The 22200-nt window shown below is 45.4% G+C and overlaps 1 protein-coding gene across 4 annotated transcripts in view; it reads left to right on the forward strand.

Annotated features, from left to right (window-relative positions):
* Positions 1 to 1615: 1615 nt before the first annotated feature.
* LOC116945862 (copine-2-like) overlaps positions 1616 to 22200 on the forward strand; it is a 63461-nt gene continuing 42876 nt past the window's right edge. The window contains exons 1-5 of one of the 4 annotated variants that reach the window (XM_076069701.1): positions 1616 to 2927; positions 5303 to 5412; positions 17445 to 17593; positions 18386 to 18565; positions 20852 to 20926. In XM_076069701.1, the coding sequence (XP_075925816.1) occupies positions 17450 to 17593; positions 18386 to 18565; positions 20852 to 20926 (399 nt within the window). In that variant the 5' untranslated portion in view covers positions 1616 to 2927; positions 5303 to 5412; positions 17445 to 17449. The remainder of the gene's footprint in view (positions 2928 to 5302; positions 5413 to 17444; positions 17594 to 18385; positions 18566 to 20851; positions 20927 to 22200) is intronic. The other 3 variants (XM_076069703.1, XM_032960473.2, XM_076069702.1) reach the window with 3 other exon arrangements.

Raw genomic sequence — 22200 nt, forward strand, 5'->3', positions numbered from 1 at the left:
GTATAAATACAGATTCTGAATGTGAACACCAACACCACCATGAAGTGGATTAGAGTCCGCTCATCACACGTTGTGAGTGTGATGAGCGGACAGACACGAGGCTGACAGTTAAGGCAGTTAAGGAAGGTTAGGGCAGTTAAGACAATTAAGGGAGTTCAGGGCAGTGAAGGCTGTTAAATGAGCTGAAAGGCAGTTAAGGCAGTAAAGTGAATTGAAGGGTAGATAAAGAAATGGTGGAAGGGCAGTTAGAGAGTTCAGCATGGAGAAGAGAGAGCGCCTATGTTTTGAGAGCTTTCAATGAAGTTGTATTATAATCAAACGGTCACAGTGAGAGTAGACGCGCTACCGATTGTTCCAAGTGTGGAACAGTATATTTTATCCAATTGTGTTCAGGGCCCTCCATAAATGACGTCACGCGATTTTGGACGATTTTTTACCCCCCCTCGTCCCACGGCGTCACAAAAAGTCAGACCCCCCCCTCAAATATGACGTCACAAAGCTCTGCCCCCCCCCGCCCCAAAAACATATTTCCATTTTGAAAATAAAACATGCTCCAAATCGCTTTAAACTATTGTCATTGTAGTGCGTATTTAATGTGCTGCTGCACTCTGATGTTGTAGGAGAAAACATTTATTAAAAAGTCGATTCAATTAAGTAGAACATTTGGCTATATTTATTTAAAGGTTGCGCATTTTTATGTGACGTCACATTTCTCACCCCCCCCCCCTCGTCACACATCGTCACAAATGTCTGACCCCCCCCCCCCCCAGGTGCGTGACGTCATTAATGGACGGCCCCTTACCCATTTGGGTTCAAATATACACGATTATCGGAGTCTTCTCTTTCTGTTTATAAATGTAGGCGAATTACACATGCACCACTTCTCATTTCGTATGGCTGACGCAGATGCAGAGCAACTACAATTTCACGTTCAGGCAGTCAAGCCAGATAACCGCGTCAGGAGCAGCGGAGTGTACCGCTGTGATGTCTCCTTCGTCTTTGTGGATCGGGGCATTGAATCGTTCTATGTTGTACGGTCTGTTCTGGATGACCACAGTCGTACACTGGAGAGTTTTTAATTTTAAAATTGTGCATCAGGTATCCGCATCTGCCATGGTTTGTGCGGTTTAGGGCGGACCATGAGCTTCGTGGAAGATCAAAGATCATGGGGATCTTCTGCGTTTTGGTCTTTCACATGCACCATCTGCAAACACAGGAATAACCAAATCATTTCGTCAGTCGGCGTGGGGGTCTTCACGATTGAGCCGGGGTGGGGGGGACACGGGGGGCGTGGCCTCACAATTGGTGGGCGGGACTTATCTTGGCGGAGGCAGGGTTATTGTGGATAGGGGCGGGTCTGACGCGCGCAGGGGCGGAACTAACTTGGAGGGGCGAGGTTGCAGTAGAGGGGCGGGGCTATAGTGGGGAGGGAGGCTGTAGTAAAGAGGCGGGGACTATAGTAGAGGGGCGGGTCTCTATAGTGGAGGGGCTGCAGTAGAGGGGGCGGGGGCTGTAGTAGATGCAGGCGGGGTTATCCTGGAAGGGGCGGTGCCTCACGAGCGAAGGGGCGGGGTCGTCCTGGAGGGGCGGGTCTCTATAGTGGAGGAGTGGTGGTGGTGGTGTTGGGGGGGAGTGTTGCGCTTGGTGAGGAGTCGCGCGTGAGCGGCGTCGCTCATTCGCGGCTGCCGTGGACGCGCGCGTTGAGCTGCGCGGATCTCGCAGTCGCTGCCCTCTCCCTCCCCCCCCAACTCTCGCATTTAAACTCTCCCGTTGCGCGCCTTTCAACCGACGCCGCGAACATTGAAAAACAAAACGAAACATCAAAGTTTTGTTGTTGTTGAGCTTTTTGTTGTTGTTTTGCTCCTCACATTGTTCTCACGAATCGCCCTGAACCCGGGCCCCACAACGAGGCGGAAATTCCCGGGGCCGCGTTAACTTTTTTTTAAAAGGTTTTTATTTTTTATTTTAGTTTTTTCAAGGCGCGCGAGATGGAAGTGACTGCTGGTGAGACCGAGCACGAGAGGATATCGCGCGTAACGTTTATTGCCAATTATTTACGCTGCTAAGATCGCGTGTTTAAAAGTGTGCTCGCGACCCTTGAAGAGCACTCACGGGCACGGGCGTTTTCCTCATCACAGCAAACACGAGCTGAGACTATACGACGTGACATCAAGAGCCTACATCAGCGACAGCAACAACCGCGAACATCAACTTCGACAGCAACAACCAATAAATAACATCAATCGGACAGAAACAATCGCTACCAGCAACAACAACCACTGCCATCAACAGCAACAACCAATACATACATCAACAACATTGTACAGCAACAGCCACTCCCATCAACAACATCGTACAGCAACCACCAATAAATAACATCAACAACATCGTACAGCAACCACCAATAAAAAACATCAACATACAGCAACCACCAATAAATAACATCAACAACATCGTACAGCAACCGTCGCTACCATAGGCAGCAACTACCTCCCATCCACAACATCAACATCATCATCGACGGCAACAACCAATAAATAACATCAACAACATCGTACAGCAGCCGTCGCTACCATCGACAGCAAGCAACAACATCAACAACAACCTGGACAGAAAACAACAAACAACCACAACAATATCTTCTGAATCGGTGCGTGTGACCACTTCTGGTCACGGTCCTCTGGCTGGTCGCCTGAGTAAGAAGTGACCGGTCACCTCAGTAAAAAAAACTAAAGGAATTGCTGTTTTTTTTACGTGGTTACAAGGACTTCGCGTTTATCTCAGCGCATCGACAGCCAACGAGAACTTCTTATTCTTCTTCTTCTCCAAGACGACCTCCTTGGGTTCGCCACGTCCCATTGCGAAACCAGCTTCAACCGCTGCTGCTGCTGCGACTTCGACTGCTGCAAGTGTCTGGAGCTGTCTGGGTAAGTTGGCTCAGACAGTCGCGTGGTAGAACGTGTGATCACGACGATGTTGATTACAATGCAGTGTGGGATCGCGACGATGTTGACGATGTCGATGGCGTTGTTGACGCTCTGGCTACGAGAGGGCCCAGCGGCGTGTGGCGGCTGCGCGTTGTCGCGGTGGCAGAGGAGGCGGAGGAGGGGGGTGCAGTGCGGGGGTCCGAGTCTCAAATAAGTCAATGTACAATGGAGTTTATTTAACGATTACGTTCGTCGATAGCACTACCGTGAAAGGAAAATTGTTCGACGTCGACGTTTCGGACAGTGACCCCTTTTTTAGTTGTAAATGACGTTACGCGCTACGCGGAAGGGCCGACGTCTATAATATGCGACGTTTTGGGGCAGTTGGCCATTGCACAGCCCAATTACCGGTATTTGCCCGAAACGTCGCCAATTCTAGTTATTTTTTGTTAAAGGTAGGGTTATGTACAATTATTTTTTCTACCTACGTGACTTTACCGAAAGAACCAAAGAGTATTGATTCCTGTAGTCACAAAAGCTTCAAATCAAGACTTGTGTACAATTGTGAAGATTTATTTTATTTTTGCATGTGCACCGCCGTCAACTGCAGCCAGCAATGGACAAGTAATTTGTGTAATATCTGATTCATGTACATCTTTTAAATGATGTGTATTGTACGTATATACCTTGCCAAAACCGAGTGATTTGGTCATCGGCTCAATCCATTGACTTGGGTGCTCGTCAGATCTGGGAAGCTAAGCAGGGGTTTGAGCCTGTATTGGTACGGTACTGCACTTTACATGATGGGAAGTCATCGTGCACAAAGCAGGGCGGGTGTCACAGGGCTACGTGCCGGTCAGCAGACGGCAGTGCACCAAAATCCATTGTACTCCACTCATGCTTCCACGTCCCCTGATCTGGCCAGCTTTGGCTAGCGTGGTCGAGTATGGCCAAACAACCTCCACGGCCAGCACAAAATAGGGGTGGGGGGTTACCGGTGGCTTCATCCGGTAGTGGACTGATAATGGTATTTGTACCGTATGGGAATACAATATATCGTAAAGCCGTTATGTAAGAAGTGAGTTCTTACGGTTGTCAGCCCACATCCGAGCATTATTAGGCCCCCCCCAGTTAAGTGTCGTAACGTCTTTACCTTTGTAGATATTTGCATGCGGGGGGCATAGGCCCATATTTCCACCACGTGTACCGATTGAGCAGAGCATTAAACCCACGGTCACGTTTGTGCAACCAAATAGTTGCGTTTTCTTGAACTTACCGAGTGAGCTCTCGGTTACACAAGCGTCCGAATTTTGACATCCAACCCTGGTTATGTAACGTAAGTGGCTCCAGTCACAATCCCCATGGAAGCGGGTAATTTCCTGAGGCTGAAATTTTTCCCAACATCACTATATGCAGTGTATAACAGAACGATTATGGTCAAATTGCATAGTACGGTATGTTGGTTATTTGCAAAGCCAACGATTTTTTTCTCTAAAAAAATATTACAGTACAGTATAATAACCTCGAATAAAATGGCTTTAAGGTCACTACGATTTGGAGACTGTGGTCAAATTGCCCGGAATGCGCTCGATCTCGTCAGATCTCCCAAGCTAAGCAGGTTGGAGTCTGATATAAGTTCTTGGATGGGCGACCACCGTGCATAGATTAGGGTGTTATAGGCTGTAGGGCGATGTTGTGGGCAGCAGAGGGTAGTGCAGCAAAATTAATTGCTTTACTGTAGTTGTACGTCTGTGCTCTCTCCTTGTATGCTTTTTACCTTCACCAACCTACGATGACCAGCATGGTGAAGTATGATCAAACAAGCCCCATGAGTGACAGTTTGTGTGTGGTGGGATGCCTGCTTCTAACAATGGATAAAACATATACTGTGACCCATAACCTTAAAGAGATTTTTTTAAAGATCAAAGCAGTACTATATAAGGAGTCACACCCAGTATGCCTGAACGAACTCATAAGCAGTCAACAGTAGCTGTACTATTAGTCACTTCTGATTCTTGCCATGAGAACGTAGAATTTGCACCACTGGCTCAGGATCACTTGGGCATGAAACCATTTGCTGTCATGATCATGTAAGTAATCACGATTGTTTATTTTTTACTCAAAGTTTCCCTTTGAACACATTTTTCTGGTTTCAATTAAGGCTTTGTATTTGGGAATGAGAGATTAGAGAATGTGCGCAAGTTAGATGCATATTTTTGACTGTAAAGAAAAGTGGGTTTTGGGCAGGACACGTCACTGGCACTGATGGTGGCCATTGGGAGAAAATAGAAATGGAGTGGCAGCCAAAGGTGATTACACGTCCGAGAGGACATTCAAAGCGGAGATGGAGTGATTAATTCAACATGTGTGTGCAGGTGCTCGGTGCATTGTTACATTGCAGGATTCTCAGGAATAGGGACGGCTTGGTGGAGGTCTTCATCCAGTAGTGGATTGACGGAAAACCGCACATTGTGAGAAACAACACGTGAGTGTTTTTTTTTCTCCTGTTTCCGATGGGCACGGAATGTTTCTCGCAGGGCTCAACGGGCTCCGGGTGTCTGCCCACCCTCGAGATGCCGGCGCTAAGCTATACGCCGTGATAGGAATTTCCTCCAGGAACGAGGCCAAAAAAAAACGAGCTCGGTTTGCCCTACAGTCTCGCCGAGACTCTCTCTCTGTATGACACACACACAACACACACAGCACACATGTAATGTGAATCCGTCAAATCAGGGTGTCAGATTTTGGTCTACCTGGGGAACACAAAAACACTGTTTTGTCCGGCAAACAGCAAATAAAACGAAATTCTCGACAATTTCCTTTGGGTCATCCTTCGTTTTAAGTTCATGGTCAGATACGCTGAATATATTACCTCGTTGTGCAAACATTGTTTACAGCATTTGCATTCTCGGTCTTTTTGCGAAAAATACTTTAGTTTCCAAGGGCTCTATGTGTTTTGTATGCTGAATTTTGACACCGCGTATTGTAATTATACAGCCCTTTGTCAGGGCACTGTTTGATGGCGCTATGCGTTTGAGTCAAGGGGGTTATTTGACAATGCTTCACCTTGTAGGTGAAGGTGGGGAACATGGAGGTTGTGCGCGTAGAAGTACATTACAGCGATGGGTTTTTTCTGTATTGCTCTCTGATGCCCACAACGTAGCCTCCAAAACATTTTATGCATGCCCATCGTATTATTGTCCAGGCTCAAAAATCCTGCTTAGCTTCCGAGATCCTTATGCTTCCGTGTGATTTGGTCACAGACACTCCACCTGTACCACATTCAGTCTCAAGCTGAATTGTTGTTGGGATTCAAGTTATTACTGTATTGTGATGTACGGTATTGTGTAATAGTAATATATTTACAGTCATGTATAGTGGTTCATGTACAGTATTTACTTATTGTATAAAAGCGGTTGGGGTTTTTTACGCGCTGTGAGCTTTAGCACTGAATCACAATGGGCCACTTTCAAATGACATTGATGAGTGGTGTGGACGTGACTTTAGATGTGCAGTTTCTGCATTGAATGAAGTGTTCACTCTATACATGAAAGTTTTATGTGGCGTTTACACAATGTAAAGTTAAAGCCTATCAATTTTTTCGTTGAAGTTCTGAGACATAAGATACCCGCTGTTTTCACAGTATGGTAGGAAATGGGTGTACCGTGTAGAGTATTTTGTAAATACGATACTGGAATTTTAGAACACACAGACCCAGTATCTATATATACAAAAGGGAAATTTGTGAATGTGTCTGTTCAAAATGTTTAGCGTACTTCCCGACATGCAACAAACTTGAAATTTGCCATGTGGGTACTTTCCAGACTGTACACCATGCAAAAATTATGAAAATAGACTTTGGTATTTTTTTGGGGGGGGGGGGGCCCAATAATGCATAGATTTTGCACGGCAAGTGAGCTGTGACGTCACATCTATGTCATGTGACCCGATTGCTGAACCATAACAGAGTGTGCCTGTTGATGTCACCCCCCACAACTCTCCGCGGGTAAAGTGAAATACAAACGTGTTGCAGGGCTAAGGCGTTCTTCGCGCAGCATTGCTTTATTATTCGAGTCGTTTACTGCCGTACGCAACCCAAAAAGTTGTGTGTGTCTGCAGCAAGCGAGTGTATGTGTACCTATGGACGCGCGCGTGTGTGTGTGGGGGGAGCGGTGGTGTAGTGGTTAGCGTACTGCGCTACGAACCCGGCGACCCGAGTTTGATTCCTGCTCACGGCCACCACCGGTGACGATTATTTGAACCGGTTCTGGGCCTCCCCTAAGTCGACTCGGCCTCAAACGAGTAACTGGTGTGGTGTGTGAACATCGCCACTGGGGAGACAAAGGCGGCCAGGCATGGTGCTGGCCACCCACCCCCTCGTGTGCCGTGCCGGCCTTCATAGGTGCTCGCTAACAGCACTTGCCCCCTACAGTCTCACAGGCTACACGGTGGATCGTTGTCTTTATCCTTTGTGTGTGTGTGGGGGCAGCGACTGCGTAGTGATTCGTGCGCTGCGCTACGAACCCGGCGACCCGAGTTCGATTCCCGCTCACGGCCACCACCGGTGACGATTATTTTAACTGGGCCTGGGCTTCCCCTAGGTCGACTCGGCCTCAAACGAGTAATCGGTGTGTGAACATCGCCACTGGGGAGACAAAGGCGGCCGGGCGTGGTGAATCCAAGTCCCGGGCGAAGCCGGGTAGTAAAGCTAGTCTATATATAAAAGGGAAATTTGTGAATATGTGTGTCTGTTCGAAATGTTTAGCATACTTCCCAACGTGCAACAACTTGAAATGTGGCATGTGGGTAGCTTCCAGACTGTACACAATGCAAAAAGTAAAAACTAGACTTTTGTGTGAGGCCACCTGAACATGGAGGCAGGCTTGTTGCACTCAATCCAGAGCCTCCTGGTTTGACGCCGGCTAAAATCGGTTGTTAACCGAGTTTCTCCATCTAACGTTGCTCCAGCTCCCTCGGCAGTAAAATATTATCCACTGTAGTAATTTAATCACATGTCACATGCGATGGTGCAAAGTGTGGGTAACCCCCCTACTACTGTCCTGACAACCAGTCCAATTTCCCTTTCCCCCTAGAAAAGGAGATGTCGTCAGGTTTCATTGTCGTGAATGCATTGTGACGGTAGGGACGACCTTCAGCTCTGATTTATCACTATTATTATTTATATTGTGATTTGAAGCTCAAGTCAGTTTGCTATTCATCACAATTTTGCCCCCATGGCAAGAGAAGGTGCTGCAGAACAGTAGTCGGTTGCATAAAAGCACACAGGCACGGCCTTGCAATTATTTGTTCACTTCACCGCTGGCGGAAAAGTTCGAGGGAGCTTTTGAGCACACCTCGAAGGCATATTTTGGCCTCTTATTCCACGCTGGCCAAACACATTGGAAGGAGTGGGAGTACCTACACTTTGCTTCACCACAATGGACCCGACTACGGTGCAGGGGGCAGAGGGATTTTAAGAAACTTGCACCATTATTTCAACTGCCGGCGCGCGGTTGCACAAAACGTACACAATGAAAAAACTCCCCGTAGCCTCTGCTCTAAATCGGTGAACATTTTCACTGAAGGTGGTTATGTAATGGCTGGCCATAGTCCTGACACAACCGCGCGTGTGTGATATTGCAGATAGCGGGCGACTCCTTGTTGCTATGAGTGCTCGTGAATCTGGAGAGGCTTTCCGCGAATACCGGGGCGAACGCTCCGTTTTACACGGAGGCGTCTCTGACTTTTGCATTGTGCAGGAGCCAATTAACGGACAGAAATACAATTATGGCTCAAAAGTCCGGCGTGTGGGAGTCTGCAAAATGAACCCCTGACTCTGGCATCACTCTTCATTATGGACACGTTCATATTCGCTGCCCTGCGGAGCTTGGATTCTGCTCGCTGTCAAAATGGATGAAAGCTTTCTCTCTACGCTTGTGTGCAGGTTTAATGGGAGCAGGTGCCCGTCTGAGTTTGTACGGATTGAGTGTGTTTTAATTACCTGGCCATGTATGCTTATGATCAGACTAATCACGGCATCTGCCGTTTCTGCTGTGTGTCTATACCTATGTGTATGTGTGCATCAGCGATCCCGCCCCATCCGTGTAAAGGTGCATGCTTTTACGTGGGTTCATGCACCTGTTTCCATTATTTTCTGTGTATTTCTCAGTAGTCTCCCCGTCAAGAACGTTGCCAACTCTCGCTCAGTAACTTTATCAACAAAGCCATTCACACTTAACCACCGTGCAACACTTACTTCCTAGACGCCACTGTCCACGCGGTGTTCTCATGTTCCCACTGATTGTGTTCAATGTGTACTTTTACAACTGTAGGTATGTAGCAATTCATGTGAATGTATCATCAGAAGCTATGCTCTATCCACTGCTAGATGGCAGCCTTCCTAAGCCTTCACCATTTATCATGGTCTTGTGAAGCAACACTCCATCTACCTCTTGTTTCCTCCTTTGGCTGCCACTTTCGTTGGTCTCTACCACCAACCACCATTCCTTTTGTCAGCCCTTGTCGCGACATAACCTGCTCGCGGTCCACTCCTGTTAAGTTAATATATCTACAATTTTCTAGGTTTTCTGATCATCTCCTGTCTCGCAGTGTCATTTCAAGAATACCCTTGTCCATGCTTCATTGCACACTTTTCTACCTTTTTTCCACACGCCTAAACTACGTGGCCCCCAAGCGTGCACTTCTGCCCACTCACGAGTGCTGTAGATACAAGCACGAGTGCGGAACGCTGTGTGCGCTGGGAATCAGTGGGCAGCACTCCTTCAGTGTGTGTAGGTTGGCGCCGGGCGTCATACATAACGAAGTGGAGGTGCAGCACGCGTGAGTCAGCCGCTTGCGGGAAGCCCGCCCAACTCCTGCGGTGCTTCATTATTGGGGCTGGCTGAGTGTGAAAGCTGCTTATACCTGGGCACTTGGTACAGCAGTTGGCTTCACGGATGATCAGTATGCTTGGTGTACTTTGTGTTATAATGCCAGCATATTGCAGCAAAATTATTGAGAATGACAGAGCCATAAGAGCGTGACGGTGTTATGGGCGATCGACCCTTAATGTGGGTGGTTTTGATGTGATTTTCTTTGTGCATCATAAGCCGTTGGTAAATGTGAAAGTCTGGTGGTACCGGCACATAGCTTTTGCATATATTTTTTATTGCGGGGACATACGCTGTCAGAAATCGCTGAAGTGAAATTATATAATTTAACACTGTGTTTTGTGTCCAAAGTGGCCCCTGAATTTCATAGTGGCACTTTGGTGAAAGTATTGTGCTCTCTGTTACCCCCTGCATCTGGTTGTTTATACAAATTTTATACCAAGAAAGATTTTCCCAAGTATTTTCTTTTTTTGGGGGGATTCAGTGGGAAATATGTTTCTCTGGTACATTTTCCTGGGATTAAAATTTAAATGGAAAAACCACGTCTATAATATGGTCACACCTGAATGTCACACAGGCATGTTACGTGTGTACTAATCCTAATCCTGTTGTTAACGGTGCTTTCAGAATGGCAAACAAGTGTAGGCACTGCAGTGAGAGGAATTGAAAAGATTGTGTTGTGATAGGCTAGACGGAACATAACGCCAGAAGCAGCAATAATGCTCGCGGGTGTCATTGCAGAAATGGGCAAGCATAAGATAGGCATCCAAAACAATGTTAGCCACTATTGTTTATTATTGACATGCCACGTCTTTATTTTATTCATGAAATGTGACACAAATAGACTAAATATTGACAAAACTATCGTAGTTATATTTTAAATAACTCAAAATAAACACTCCAAAATGCATGTTCGTGATAGCTGAAGCATGTGGGGATACCTGGGTCAACATGGATTTACATAGGTATGAATATATGGAATGTACAGTGAGGGAAAAAAGTATTTGATCCCCTGCTGAATTTGTGCGTTTGCCCACTGACAAAGAAATGATCAGTCTACAATTTTAATGGTAGGTTTATTTGAACAGTGAGAGTCAGAATAACAACAAAAAAATCCGTAAAAACGCATGCAAAATTTGTTATAAATTGATTTGCATTTTAATGAGGGGAAAAAGTATTTGACCCCTCTGCAAAATATGACTTCGTACTTGGTGGCAAAACCCTTGTTGGCAATCACAGAGGTCAGACGTTTTTTGTAGTTGGCACACATCTCAGGAGGGATTTTGTCCCACTCCTTTTTGCAGATCTTCTCCAAGTCATTAAGGTTTCGAGGCTGACGTTTGGCAACTCGAACCTTCAGCTCCCTCCACGGATTTTCTATGGGATTAAGGTCTGGAGACTGGCTAGGCCACTCCAGGACCTTAATGTGCTTCTTCTTGAGCCACTCCTTTGTTGCCTTGGCCGTGTGTTTTGGGTCATTGTCATGCTGGAATACCCATCCACAACCCATTTTCAATGCCCTGGCTGAGGGAAGGAGGTTATCACCCAAGATTTGACGGTACATGGCCCCGTCCATCATCCCTTTGATGCGGTAAAGTTGTCCTGTCCCCTTAGCAGAAAAACACCCCCAAAGCATAATGTTTCCACCTCCATGTTTGACGGTGGGGATGGTGTTCTTGGGGTCATAGGCAGCATTCCTCCTCCTCCAAACACGGCGAGTTGAGTTGATGCCAGAGAGCTTCATTTTGGTCTCATCTGACCACAACACTTTCACCCAGTTGTCCTCTGAATCATTCAGATGTTCATTGGCAAATTTCAGACGGGCATGTATATGTGCTTTCTTGAGCAGGGGGACCTTGCGGGCGCTGCAGGATTTCAGTCCTTCACGGCATAGTGTGTTACCAATTGTTTTCTTGGTGACTATGGTCCCAGCTGCCTTGAGATCATTGAAAGATCCTCCCGTGTAGTTCTGGGCTGATTCCTCACCGTTCTCATGATCATTGCAACTCCACGAGGTGAGATCTTGCATGGAGCCCCAGGCCGAGGGAGATTGACAGTTCTTTTGTGTTTCTTCCATCTGCGAATAATCGCACCAACTGTTGTCACCTTCTCACCAAGCTGCTTGGCAATGGTCTTGTAGCCCATTCCAGCCTTGTGTAGGTCTGCAATCTTATCCCTGACATCCTTGGAGAGCTCTTTGGTCTTGGCCATGGTGGAGAGTTTGGAATCTGATTGATTGATTGATTGCTTCTGTGGACAGGTGTCTTTTATACAGGTAACAAGCTGAGATTATGAGCACTCCCTTTAAGAGTGTGCTCCTAATCTCAGCTCGTTACCTGTATAAAAGACACCTGGGAGCCAGAAATCTTTCTGATTGAGAGGGGGTCAAATACTTATTTCCCTCATTAAAATGCAAATCAATTTATAACATTTTTGACATGCGTTTTTCTGGATTTTTTTGTTGTTATTCTGTCTCTCACTGTTCAAATAAACGCACCATTAAAATTATAGACTGATCATTTCTTTGTCAGTGGGCAATCGTACAAAATTAGCAGGGGATCAAATACTTTTTCCCTCACTGTATATAGGTGTGAATGCGGTCCTTTGCGCATTTGTGAGATATACATTAATTGTAAAAGCTTCAGCAGAGCTGATTTGGTAACATGAAAATAGGCTTTGTGGATAAGAGGCCAATTTCAAGCTTAGGTTCTTCCAGGTATGATTTTTCTCATTAAGATATTGTTTAAGGCCTGTGCTGAAATCAATAAAATAAATGAGAACATTGATATTTTCTTTCTACGAATAGAACCAAAGAGTATGGATCCTTGCAGTCACGAAAGCTTCAAATCTATTGACACTCGCCGAAGTGACATCGCTTCATGTGGCCATTACTCCCGGTGGGCAGCCGTGTCCTGAAAAGTCAGCAGCGGTTAGATACAAACTGGCAAAGTCCTGTCCCTTCAGAGCTCTAATCTGGCTTGAATGGTGGATCGCAGCAAATGTCATCGCAAAGTACATCACATCTCGACCATACCCAGCACAGAGACCAATCAATTTAACTCAAGCACAAACCTTTTTCCCCAGTTAAATTCCCATTGTGCTGTGGGCATCGATCCAGAGGTCGGTTAAATTTCCCGGCACGGTAGTTCAAAGAATGGACACGTTTCTTATATTCCCCCTGGCCCAGTCCACCAACCAGTATAAAATCTCTTTCGTCGCAAGAACACCCATGAAATAGAGCCTAACCGGTTATTGTGCCCTTCCTGATGAAATTAATCAAATCTATCAATACACTGTAAATGGGTACACTACAATTGGTAATGGTGGGAGCAAGAAGTTGCATCGGTTTCATGTCATAAGGTAAAGACATTATCATTCAGAACTCTACAGCTAACAGTGCATCACCCTGTGTCAGATATTGGCCCAGGAAGATTACTTCACGAAACTATTTGAGGTCATTTCAATAGGCCTCTTAATTCACACGAAGGGTGCAATTTTTATATCCTCTGTACACAGGGGTGGAGCGAAAGGGGGGGCTGGGGGGGCTTAGCCCCCCTTGAAATTTTGGGAAAGTCGGTAATCGGGATAACCGGATATCCGGCTGCTGCAAAATGCTGGCTGTCACATTGTGCTGCCCTGCAGGCTGCTTGAGCGGCAGCTTTTCGAACTTATCAAACTTATTAGCCACGTCAGCGGCTCCGACCTATTAATAAACTCCGCGTTCAAATCCAATAAAATTTCGATTTAAAGCTTACGTGACTGCAGGGATTCATCTTCTGGGTTCTTTCGGAGATAAAATAATAAAAATAGATCAGATTTACCATGGAAGTCGAAAAAGATGGCAAGCTACCCTTTTTGGATGTACTAATTAAAAGGAGACCTGCTGGTTCAATGAGCCACTCTGTCAACAGGAAAGCTACCCATACGGATGCTTACTTAAAACCGGATTCCCACCACCATCCATCCCAGAAGAATTCCCTCATCAAGACTCTATACCATAGAGCCCAAAGCATTTCCGACCAGGAACACATTGCTAGTGAACTCAAGCACGTACACCAAGCTCTCAAGGCTAATGGTTACTCCGACTACACAATCCGCAAAGGCATCACTCCAACCATGAAGAAGGATCCTCTTGAGGAGCCATTCAAAACCATCACCTTACCCTACATTGCGGGGGTCACAAAAAATATCTCCAAAATCCTAAATAAACACAAGATCCAGGTCCGATTCAACACATTACATAAAATCCATGATCTGGTTCCGTCTGTAAAAGATGTGATTCCAGACATACAGTACCCTGGTGTCTACAAACTAAGTTGCCTCTGTGATAGTAGTTACATTGGAGAAACCAAACGACATGTCTCGAACCGCATTTGTGAACACAAAGCAGACCTAAAACACGGTAGGACGAACACTTCAGCCGTGGAAGATCACTGTTATAATTCAGTGGGCTCACATGACATTGACTTCTCCAAAACGGAGGTTCTCTGCAAGCCACCTGGCTACCATGAGAGATTCGTTCATGAGGCTATCCACATATACAAACACAGAGACAATTTCAACCGAGAAGATGGATTCCGGCTTAGTAACCATTGGAAAGACGTTATAAACCATTTCGGTTCTTGATTAATTATATTTTACGGTGACTTTCAGACCGCAGTCCATTCGCTGGTACTGCCTCTTAGTACCTTTCACACGACGGTCAATAGTATAGTTTATAGCATTTTGTATAATAATAAATAGTATAACAGTGTAATGTTTAACATAATTCATGAGGCAATATATAGTACTGTAATTGTATAGTGAATATACAGCAGTGTGGTATACAGTAGGGTTAGTAGAATAATACATAGTGGAATACTACAAGTCTGATATTTTATAGTCTAAAGTATAGGGTAGTGTATAGTAACGCATTGTATAATTCAAGGGTGGGGTTTGTCTATGGATACGATATTCTACAATGTAGTTTAGATTGGAAGGTATAATATTGTAATGTATAGTAGTCTAGTTTATAGCATACTTACAATGCAACACAGGACAGAGCAGCACACTGTGGCCGTTTCCTCCTCTTTCCCCCCCTCCTCCGTTCCGAACATAGATGGACTCGTCCGTCTGAACAAAGCTCGTCGCTCTCCGTGGTGTTAATCCCTCATACTAACATCATGCTAATCCCCCAGTTACATGCTAATTTACTGTTGATATGTAAACTCCTCTCCCCCCTCCTCCGTTCCGTACATGGATGGACTCGTCCGTCTGAACAAAGCTCGTCGCTCTCCGTGGTGCTAATCCCTCACACCAACATCATGCTAATCCCCCAGTTACATGCTAATTTATATGTAAACGCCTTTGTCAAGGCGCTCTGTTCCTCTCACACAGCTTAAAAGACGCTTCCAAGCTTTGCAGGGTTCACTCAAGCGCTGTCTTCCAGAAAGTCCTGTTTCTTCACCTGAGGAAGGCTACTTGTGTTGTGGCCGAAACGTTGTGATAATTTTATTCTGTTATTATTTTTATTATTTTATCTCCATTCTACTTGACTTTACAGAAAGAACCCAGAAGACCAATAAAATTTGTTTTATACATTTGTGGCGCCCATTGGAAAACATAAACTGGATATCTCAGAATATTGAAGTCAGCCCCCCAAAAGTCAAAATCCTGGCTCCGCCCCTGCATGTACAGAATGCTTGTTCCATGTCAGTCAAACAGAATTTAACCAAATTAAGTGAAACAACACATTTACTCTGATGGGGTTTTTTTGTGCAGTCATTGTTGACCGGGCTGAGACTGTGAGCTTGCCAGACTTGAGATTCCAGGTTTATTCACGGACAGCTGAAACCTGGATTTGAGCCCAAGCTCTCGGTGGTGCCAGCCATCTCAAACCTGACCAACGGCTTTTGTCCCACATTTTTCAATGGATATTTTCCCCACATCCTACTTAGGACCCCTGTTTTTTTGTTCTTGGGTTGTCAAAGGCACGGACGCGTCCTGTAAATTACACCCTCGTTCCGAGTTGAGGCGCCACCACTTGCCTGTGGGGTCTTGTCCATCGCAACTGCTGCAGTCGCCCGTGCCTTCGAGGAAGCACTCCTGCTCTGAGCTCGGCGCCACCTCTCGTGCCGCACTGTCCTGTGCCACCGCTGTAGTGTATTGGCACCAGGTGTGATCGTGCGTGTAATTCGAATTAACAGCCGCTTGCACGCAAAACCAGAAGTGGATATCGTTGAGAATGCCGGTGGCTCGGTGTTTACGCCGACCGCAAGCTGCGCACAGCAAATACGCTCCCGCCTTGTGTGTACATAAAATCAGCATGAATGTGTGCATATACAGGTGGAGCAGTGGCTCAGTGATTAGCGCACTGCAATGTGAACAGGGCCCCCTGAGTTCGATTCCCGGCCTCGGCTAATATCGTTGACAAGTGATGTCTAAACCGTTTCTTCTCCCGCTTCATCAAGCCGCACTGAGGAGCCTGGTGAAGTATAGTCAAATAACACCCACGACCGACCTGGTGTGGGGGGGCCTTCATCCACAGTAGTGGATTGATAAAGGACTGACATTTTTGTACATATACAATGTGCTCACTGTGTGTAGACCATAGTGTGGCATAATAAATGTTATGTATGCAGGCAAATTATGTAATGCGGTACAATGCAATATATACGCTCCATATATATAAGCATTCGGTAGCATCTATTAATTACTTGTTGAGCTTGAAAATAAAATCCTGCATATCGGAATATGCATTTTAGTGGTCATGCTGCCTTTGTGCATGCGCTTCCACAGAACGCGAGGACAGCGTTAGGAGAGCCACACAAGCGAATATTATTATTTTTAGCATTCATCCCTAGCAACGGTGAATTGTTATGAACCAGTGCACTGTGCTGTTCATTGCATGTGCAATAAAGTAAGTTACGTGTTAATGGATCCTAAACCGGTCTGTAAAACACGATTGGTATGGTTTTTTTCCCTCCTTGTGCAAAGTTTCCGCTGTATTCCTTGTGGTCGAAATTATTATGCCTGCATCGAAGGCACTGTTATTTGTGTAAGATGCATTTCGGGGATTGTGAAGGCTCGATGTAAACATGTCTATGGGTGAGATGTCTGTGGTTCTTTGTGGCCACGTTTCGCAGCGTTGAGGGCACGAGTTGTATCTGCAAATAAAAGTAGGGGCAGTTCTGTGCTTTCAGCAAAATATTAAAAGGGCATGGCACCGTGACCTGCCATTTTCCTCTTGCTGTAAGGCTAATATATTGTTCACATGAAAGGGCATCTGTTTTTTTTTATTAACCGTTATTTGAATTGCCCAATTATAGTTGGATTATTTAACATCAAACAATAGGTCAACCGCCCAAGTGCCCTTTCGTGTATGTGCGCGCGTTTTTGCAGTGATTCACTTCCATGCTGTTTTTACCTATAAAGCACAGCTGTAGATATAATACGTAAAATAAAATGTTTCCAACAGCCTAGGAATTTACTGTACATTTAATATAAGTGTATGACCTGCAGAGTATGCGTTTGCTTTTGCAGATGTAGTTGTGCATGCATGTGGCGTGTGTATCTGCATACTTGACGTTGACGTCTTGATATTTACACCCACGTGCGTACGTGTGTGTATGTGTGCGCACACGTACAGGAGGCATGGCAGCTTCGGGAGGCCCCCAGCAGTGCGTGTCGCGTGTTCAGCTCACCATTTCGTGCCGCAGCCTCCTGGACCGAGATATGCTCACCAAGTCCGACCCCTTCTGCGTGCTCTTCATCGAGTGCGACAAGCAGTGGATGGAGGTGAGCAGCAGCTGTGAGCACTACACGGCACGCTCAACCGCTCTGCGGGCGTTTTTCCTGCCTCACCAAGTGAGTGCAGGAGGTGGCTGCGTGCGGTTCACAAGTGGGGGGGTGTCATGGTGTGCCGCAAGGTGCAGAGCCATGCCAGCACTCCTGCTGTGCCAAGTTTGGGAGCCCCGGGAAGATGAGATGGAAAATATTACCGCCTTACTCTTTCTGGATGGCTTTCTCATACACGGGGAGTTTGTTGTGGTCCACCCTGAGCCGCGGTAGATTACTTGAGCGAAAATTGTCTCAAATTTCTGCAGTTTTGATTGGTTTCAGTCATGGTTGATTCTGGACCCCCCCACCACTGTTTGGTTCAGAAGCCTAAAAAATTAAGCCACATTTTTCAGCACAGTAATGGTGGCACGGACAATGTTAGCTGCAGCATTCTTCTGTTTAGCCGTTACCAACAGCAAATGTTTGTGGGTAGAATACGTGGTGTCTTGGCAGTACAGCTTGAAATATAACCATATGATACTATACACGATTATATACAAAACTAAACAAATGCTGTGAAATCTACATTTATGTGGCTGTGCTTATTGATGTGTTGTTATCTGTAGAGTTCACGTGAAAAATAATCCTGCCGCAACATATGTTTTACATTTTGCACAATTTAAGGCAATTTGTTCACAGTGATGGGATTTCACAATGCTGATGATGTCGTATAAACTGAAAGGTAGAAGACGAGGTTTTAAATTTGCGATGCCCGCTCTCTGCTGTGACTCTGCATGCGCAAATCGACAGGTGGCACGCACCGAGACCATCAAGAACACGCTGTGCCCAGACTTTTCCCGGAAGCTCGTCATGGAGTACCGCTTCGAGGAGGTGCAGAAGCTCAAGTTCGCGCTGTTTGATGAGGATGCGCCCTCCGCCAAGCTGGTCGACCACGACTTCCTGGGCGAGATTACCAGCACCCTGGGGCAGGTGATGATAATACAAATATTAATTATAATGCCCTTTAATAAATTAGAAGAGCCTCACTGTGTGTTATGGCTTACCTTGAAGAAGGGCCACTGCATTGGGATTTTTGTCCATTTCCATGAATTAGTGTTTGGCTTCATGTGGGAGGAAAGCAGACTACTGGAGAAACCCGCAAGTACAAAGGGATAACACAGATATATTCAATAAACATGATCATGCAATTTGTTGAATCTATGCTAGAACTGTGCCTATCACTGTACGATGATCTCCTGACTACCACATAGAAACCCCATGCCTGCAACATGTGGTATGCATTGGTTGCCACGGATCTAAACGCTAACCAGACCCATCCCTGCTCCGCTTCTGAGATCCAACAAAATTGGTTGTGTTGGGAGTGATTTTGGTTGGAGGCCAGATTTGGCAGCTCTTGTCTGCTCTTTGAGTTCATGGTCTTGGTTTTATTTTGCACGATGTTTTTTTCTCTGCCACCTTCCCTGTTTTTTGCTGGCAACGAGCAATGGTTGGCATGGCTGCAATCGACTGGCCTTGGCTGCCAAATGTTGCTCGGCTGATGATTTTTACAGGGGCTGCGTTGTTTGCGTGAGCGGCCACGTTTTATGAGGATTCGCGAGTGTGTTTCGCTGCAGGGGGTCTCTGCGTGCATTATTTAGCTGAGTGAAGCTCGCCTCAAACCTGTTGAATGGTTCCTCTTAACAGCCGTGTTCTGGCATCCGCCATGACACAGCCTTAATAGAGTCATCGGGTTATAATATTTTTAGCGCTTTAAGTCAAATGTTAAGACAAATACAACTGCCAGTTTTTTTTTATTTTTCTCGTGTACATTTCTTTCTTGTTGAAAGTGTTGGTGGTGTTTGCTCTGACAGGGCACGATACCAGTACCAGTTGGTCAGATGGCCTTTGAATTTTAAAGCTATAATTTGCGTCGATGCCCACTCAGTGCGTGTTTCAGTGTTAAGTGTGAGTATTTTTAATACATGAATACATAAATGTTTGTATAAGATGTATTCGTGATCACTGTTTAATGTATACATCACTGCCTAATAATTATAATAGAGGGCCTAGTTTAAAGTAAATTAGCATGGTTGCTTGCGAGGATTCATTCCTTTATTCGCCATTTGTTCCCGACTTACGCAGGGGCTGAACTGCGAGAGCAAAAATCACACACTTGATTGAAGTCACAATGGCTTGGCTTACTCGAAGCTCATTTAATACACCTATTTAAAATTCTAAGTGCACTAACGCTTTGGTGGAAGTTATTTTTTCAGGAATACACCCTGTCGCGTTTCTTTCTCTGCATCTTCTAAAATAATGGCAAACCTTAATTACATATTCTCCGTTAGCTTGACTGCGTATTAAGTGTGGCAGCATTGCGGCTTTGCGCAATCTCAAAATGTATGTATTTAGTGACACTGCGAGTCACATTCAAAATTTCTGTTTCACCTCAAACATTAAAGCAGTGAGTGTACGCCAACTATCATCCGGTGGTTAATTCCGCATCATTATTTGGCGCGTTTGTGCATCAAGACTGTTGCCTATTATACAGCGAACGTGCATATTTAATCGCAGCAAATTTGATATTTTTTTGTGCCTCGTTGCCCATTCAGTTGGTGACATAAAAGAAAATCGTTGTTTAGTCGCAGTTTGTTCCCCACAAAATTAGAGAGGATCAGAACTGGGACATCTGTGCAGTGACAGCGCACGTCACCATGGCCACCACGTCATCTCGATTACAAAGCGTGATTGATGTGCTCTTCCACTATTTTGCATTTCGTATGAAAATGATAATCAACCGGCTTTTGGTTTTTACTCATTGAATGGGGCCACTTATAAGAGCGTGCCGTGGCTGCACAAATACATGCGCACGTGTGTGTGTGTGTTTGCACGTTTATGTGTGTGTACATACAATGGGGAGAAAGAGTGGGGAGCGTTCGTATATTGGTTAGCGCATTGCTTTTAGAACCCGAAGCTCTGAGTTCGATTCCCGCTCATGGCGACCATCAGTGCCGAATATTTTAACCAGTCCTGGGCCTCCTGTAGATGAACTCATACTTAAATGAGTACCTGATACGATAAGCAAACATCAGCACTGGGGAGACAAAGGCGGCCGGGCATGGTGCTGGCCACCCACCCTCTCCATGTGCCATGCTGGCCTAAATAGTTCCTCGCTATCAGAACCTGCTCCAACAGTCTGTATGGCTACAGTGGGGAATCTTTGTCTTTGTATATGCCCTTGAATTGATGTTGGGGAGTGGGGTTTTGTCTTTTCAGATAGTATCGCACAGAACGTTGACACGTCCACTGCTGATGCAAGACGACAGACCTGCTGGCCGAGGCACCATCACGGTATGGCAAGTGCCCTGCGTCGCTTTCACTCCGGGGTTACACGGCTGTCCTCCATCCCTTGAAACGGGGTTCCTGTGGAGCCATGGGCAGACGCACAGGTTCTCAGGCTGAGCGCAGTGTCATCTCCTTTAATGGCTACATCTTCCAGCTGCTAAATACTGAAGATACGAAACCTGTGACTGAAAGGCACATTCTTAGATAAAAATGTTCTTGTCTTAGTCTCTTAATTAACAGTCTCCAATTCAAAGTTGATACGAATTTTGCATAGTTTGAGCATGCGTTGAGAACATGCAATGGGAAGAATTAGAATAGAGATGCCGGTGCAAGTGAGAAGAAGTAGGGTGAGATGGAGGGATGTGGTGGAATGAGATATTAGGACAGTGGATGTGACTTAGAGAAACTTCACGAATAGAAGGACATGGAGAAATAAACTGCAAGCAACTGACCCCTTACAATAATCGGACTTTAGGTTTGAAAAATAAGAATTTACAGTATTTTTTTCAACAATCTCTATTGCGATTATATGCTGGGTGAACAGGGTGACTTGATGTGTCTCGACCAGCAAACAGTTGCAGCTGTCAGGCTTACATATTTTAAATGTACTGCATTGTGTACACGTGTGTATTTTAAACAGCATAGCAGTGTGTTGGATTTGCAATAGCGTCTCAGGCCAAATGCATATATGTATCCAATAATTCCTGGGGTCTTTCGGTAAAGTCACGTCGATAGGTTCAAAGAAAATATTAAAAAATAACAGAAAACTACGACGTTTCGATCGCAACGCAAGCGGTCGAATTGTCGTAGTTTTTTGTTATTTTTGATTATTTTCTTTGAATCTATCTACATGACTTTACCGAAAGACCCAAGAATATGAATTCCTGCAATCACGAAACCTTTAAGTCAAAATTGTATCCAATAAATCACGTGTTTTTATTTCCACTGCTTGCTAGATGGAATTTATACAAATGCATGTAATATAATAGGGTTAGATCAGATGATGGCGGGCGTGGTGCATGGAAATAGACATGTTATTCGCGAGGTCATAGGTCGAACGGGTCACAGCCGGCCGTGGCAGCTGTTAAAGTGAGAATGCCACTCGTTACAGTGTGAACCCTTCAATTTCACACTCCTTTCTGGCGTGGGATGAAAATTACACCTATTTTATCAAACATTTTATTGTCTTCAGTTGATGTGGTCAGGTTTCTGTTGTACGTCATACAGAGGATCTGCTCATCTTTGTTTCTACTAAATTGAGTATTCTGTATATATAGTAG

This window comes from Petromyzon marinus, chromosome 25 (genome assembly GCF_048934315.1).
Source record: "Petromyzon marinus isolate PM22_M1 ecotype Great Lakes invasive population chromosome 25, UKy_Petmar_22M1.pri1.0, whole genome shotgun sequence".
NCBI lineage: Eukaryota > Metazoa > Chordata > Hyperoartia > Petromyzontiformes > Petromyzontidae > Petromyzon > Petromyzon marinus.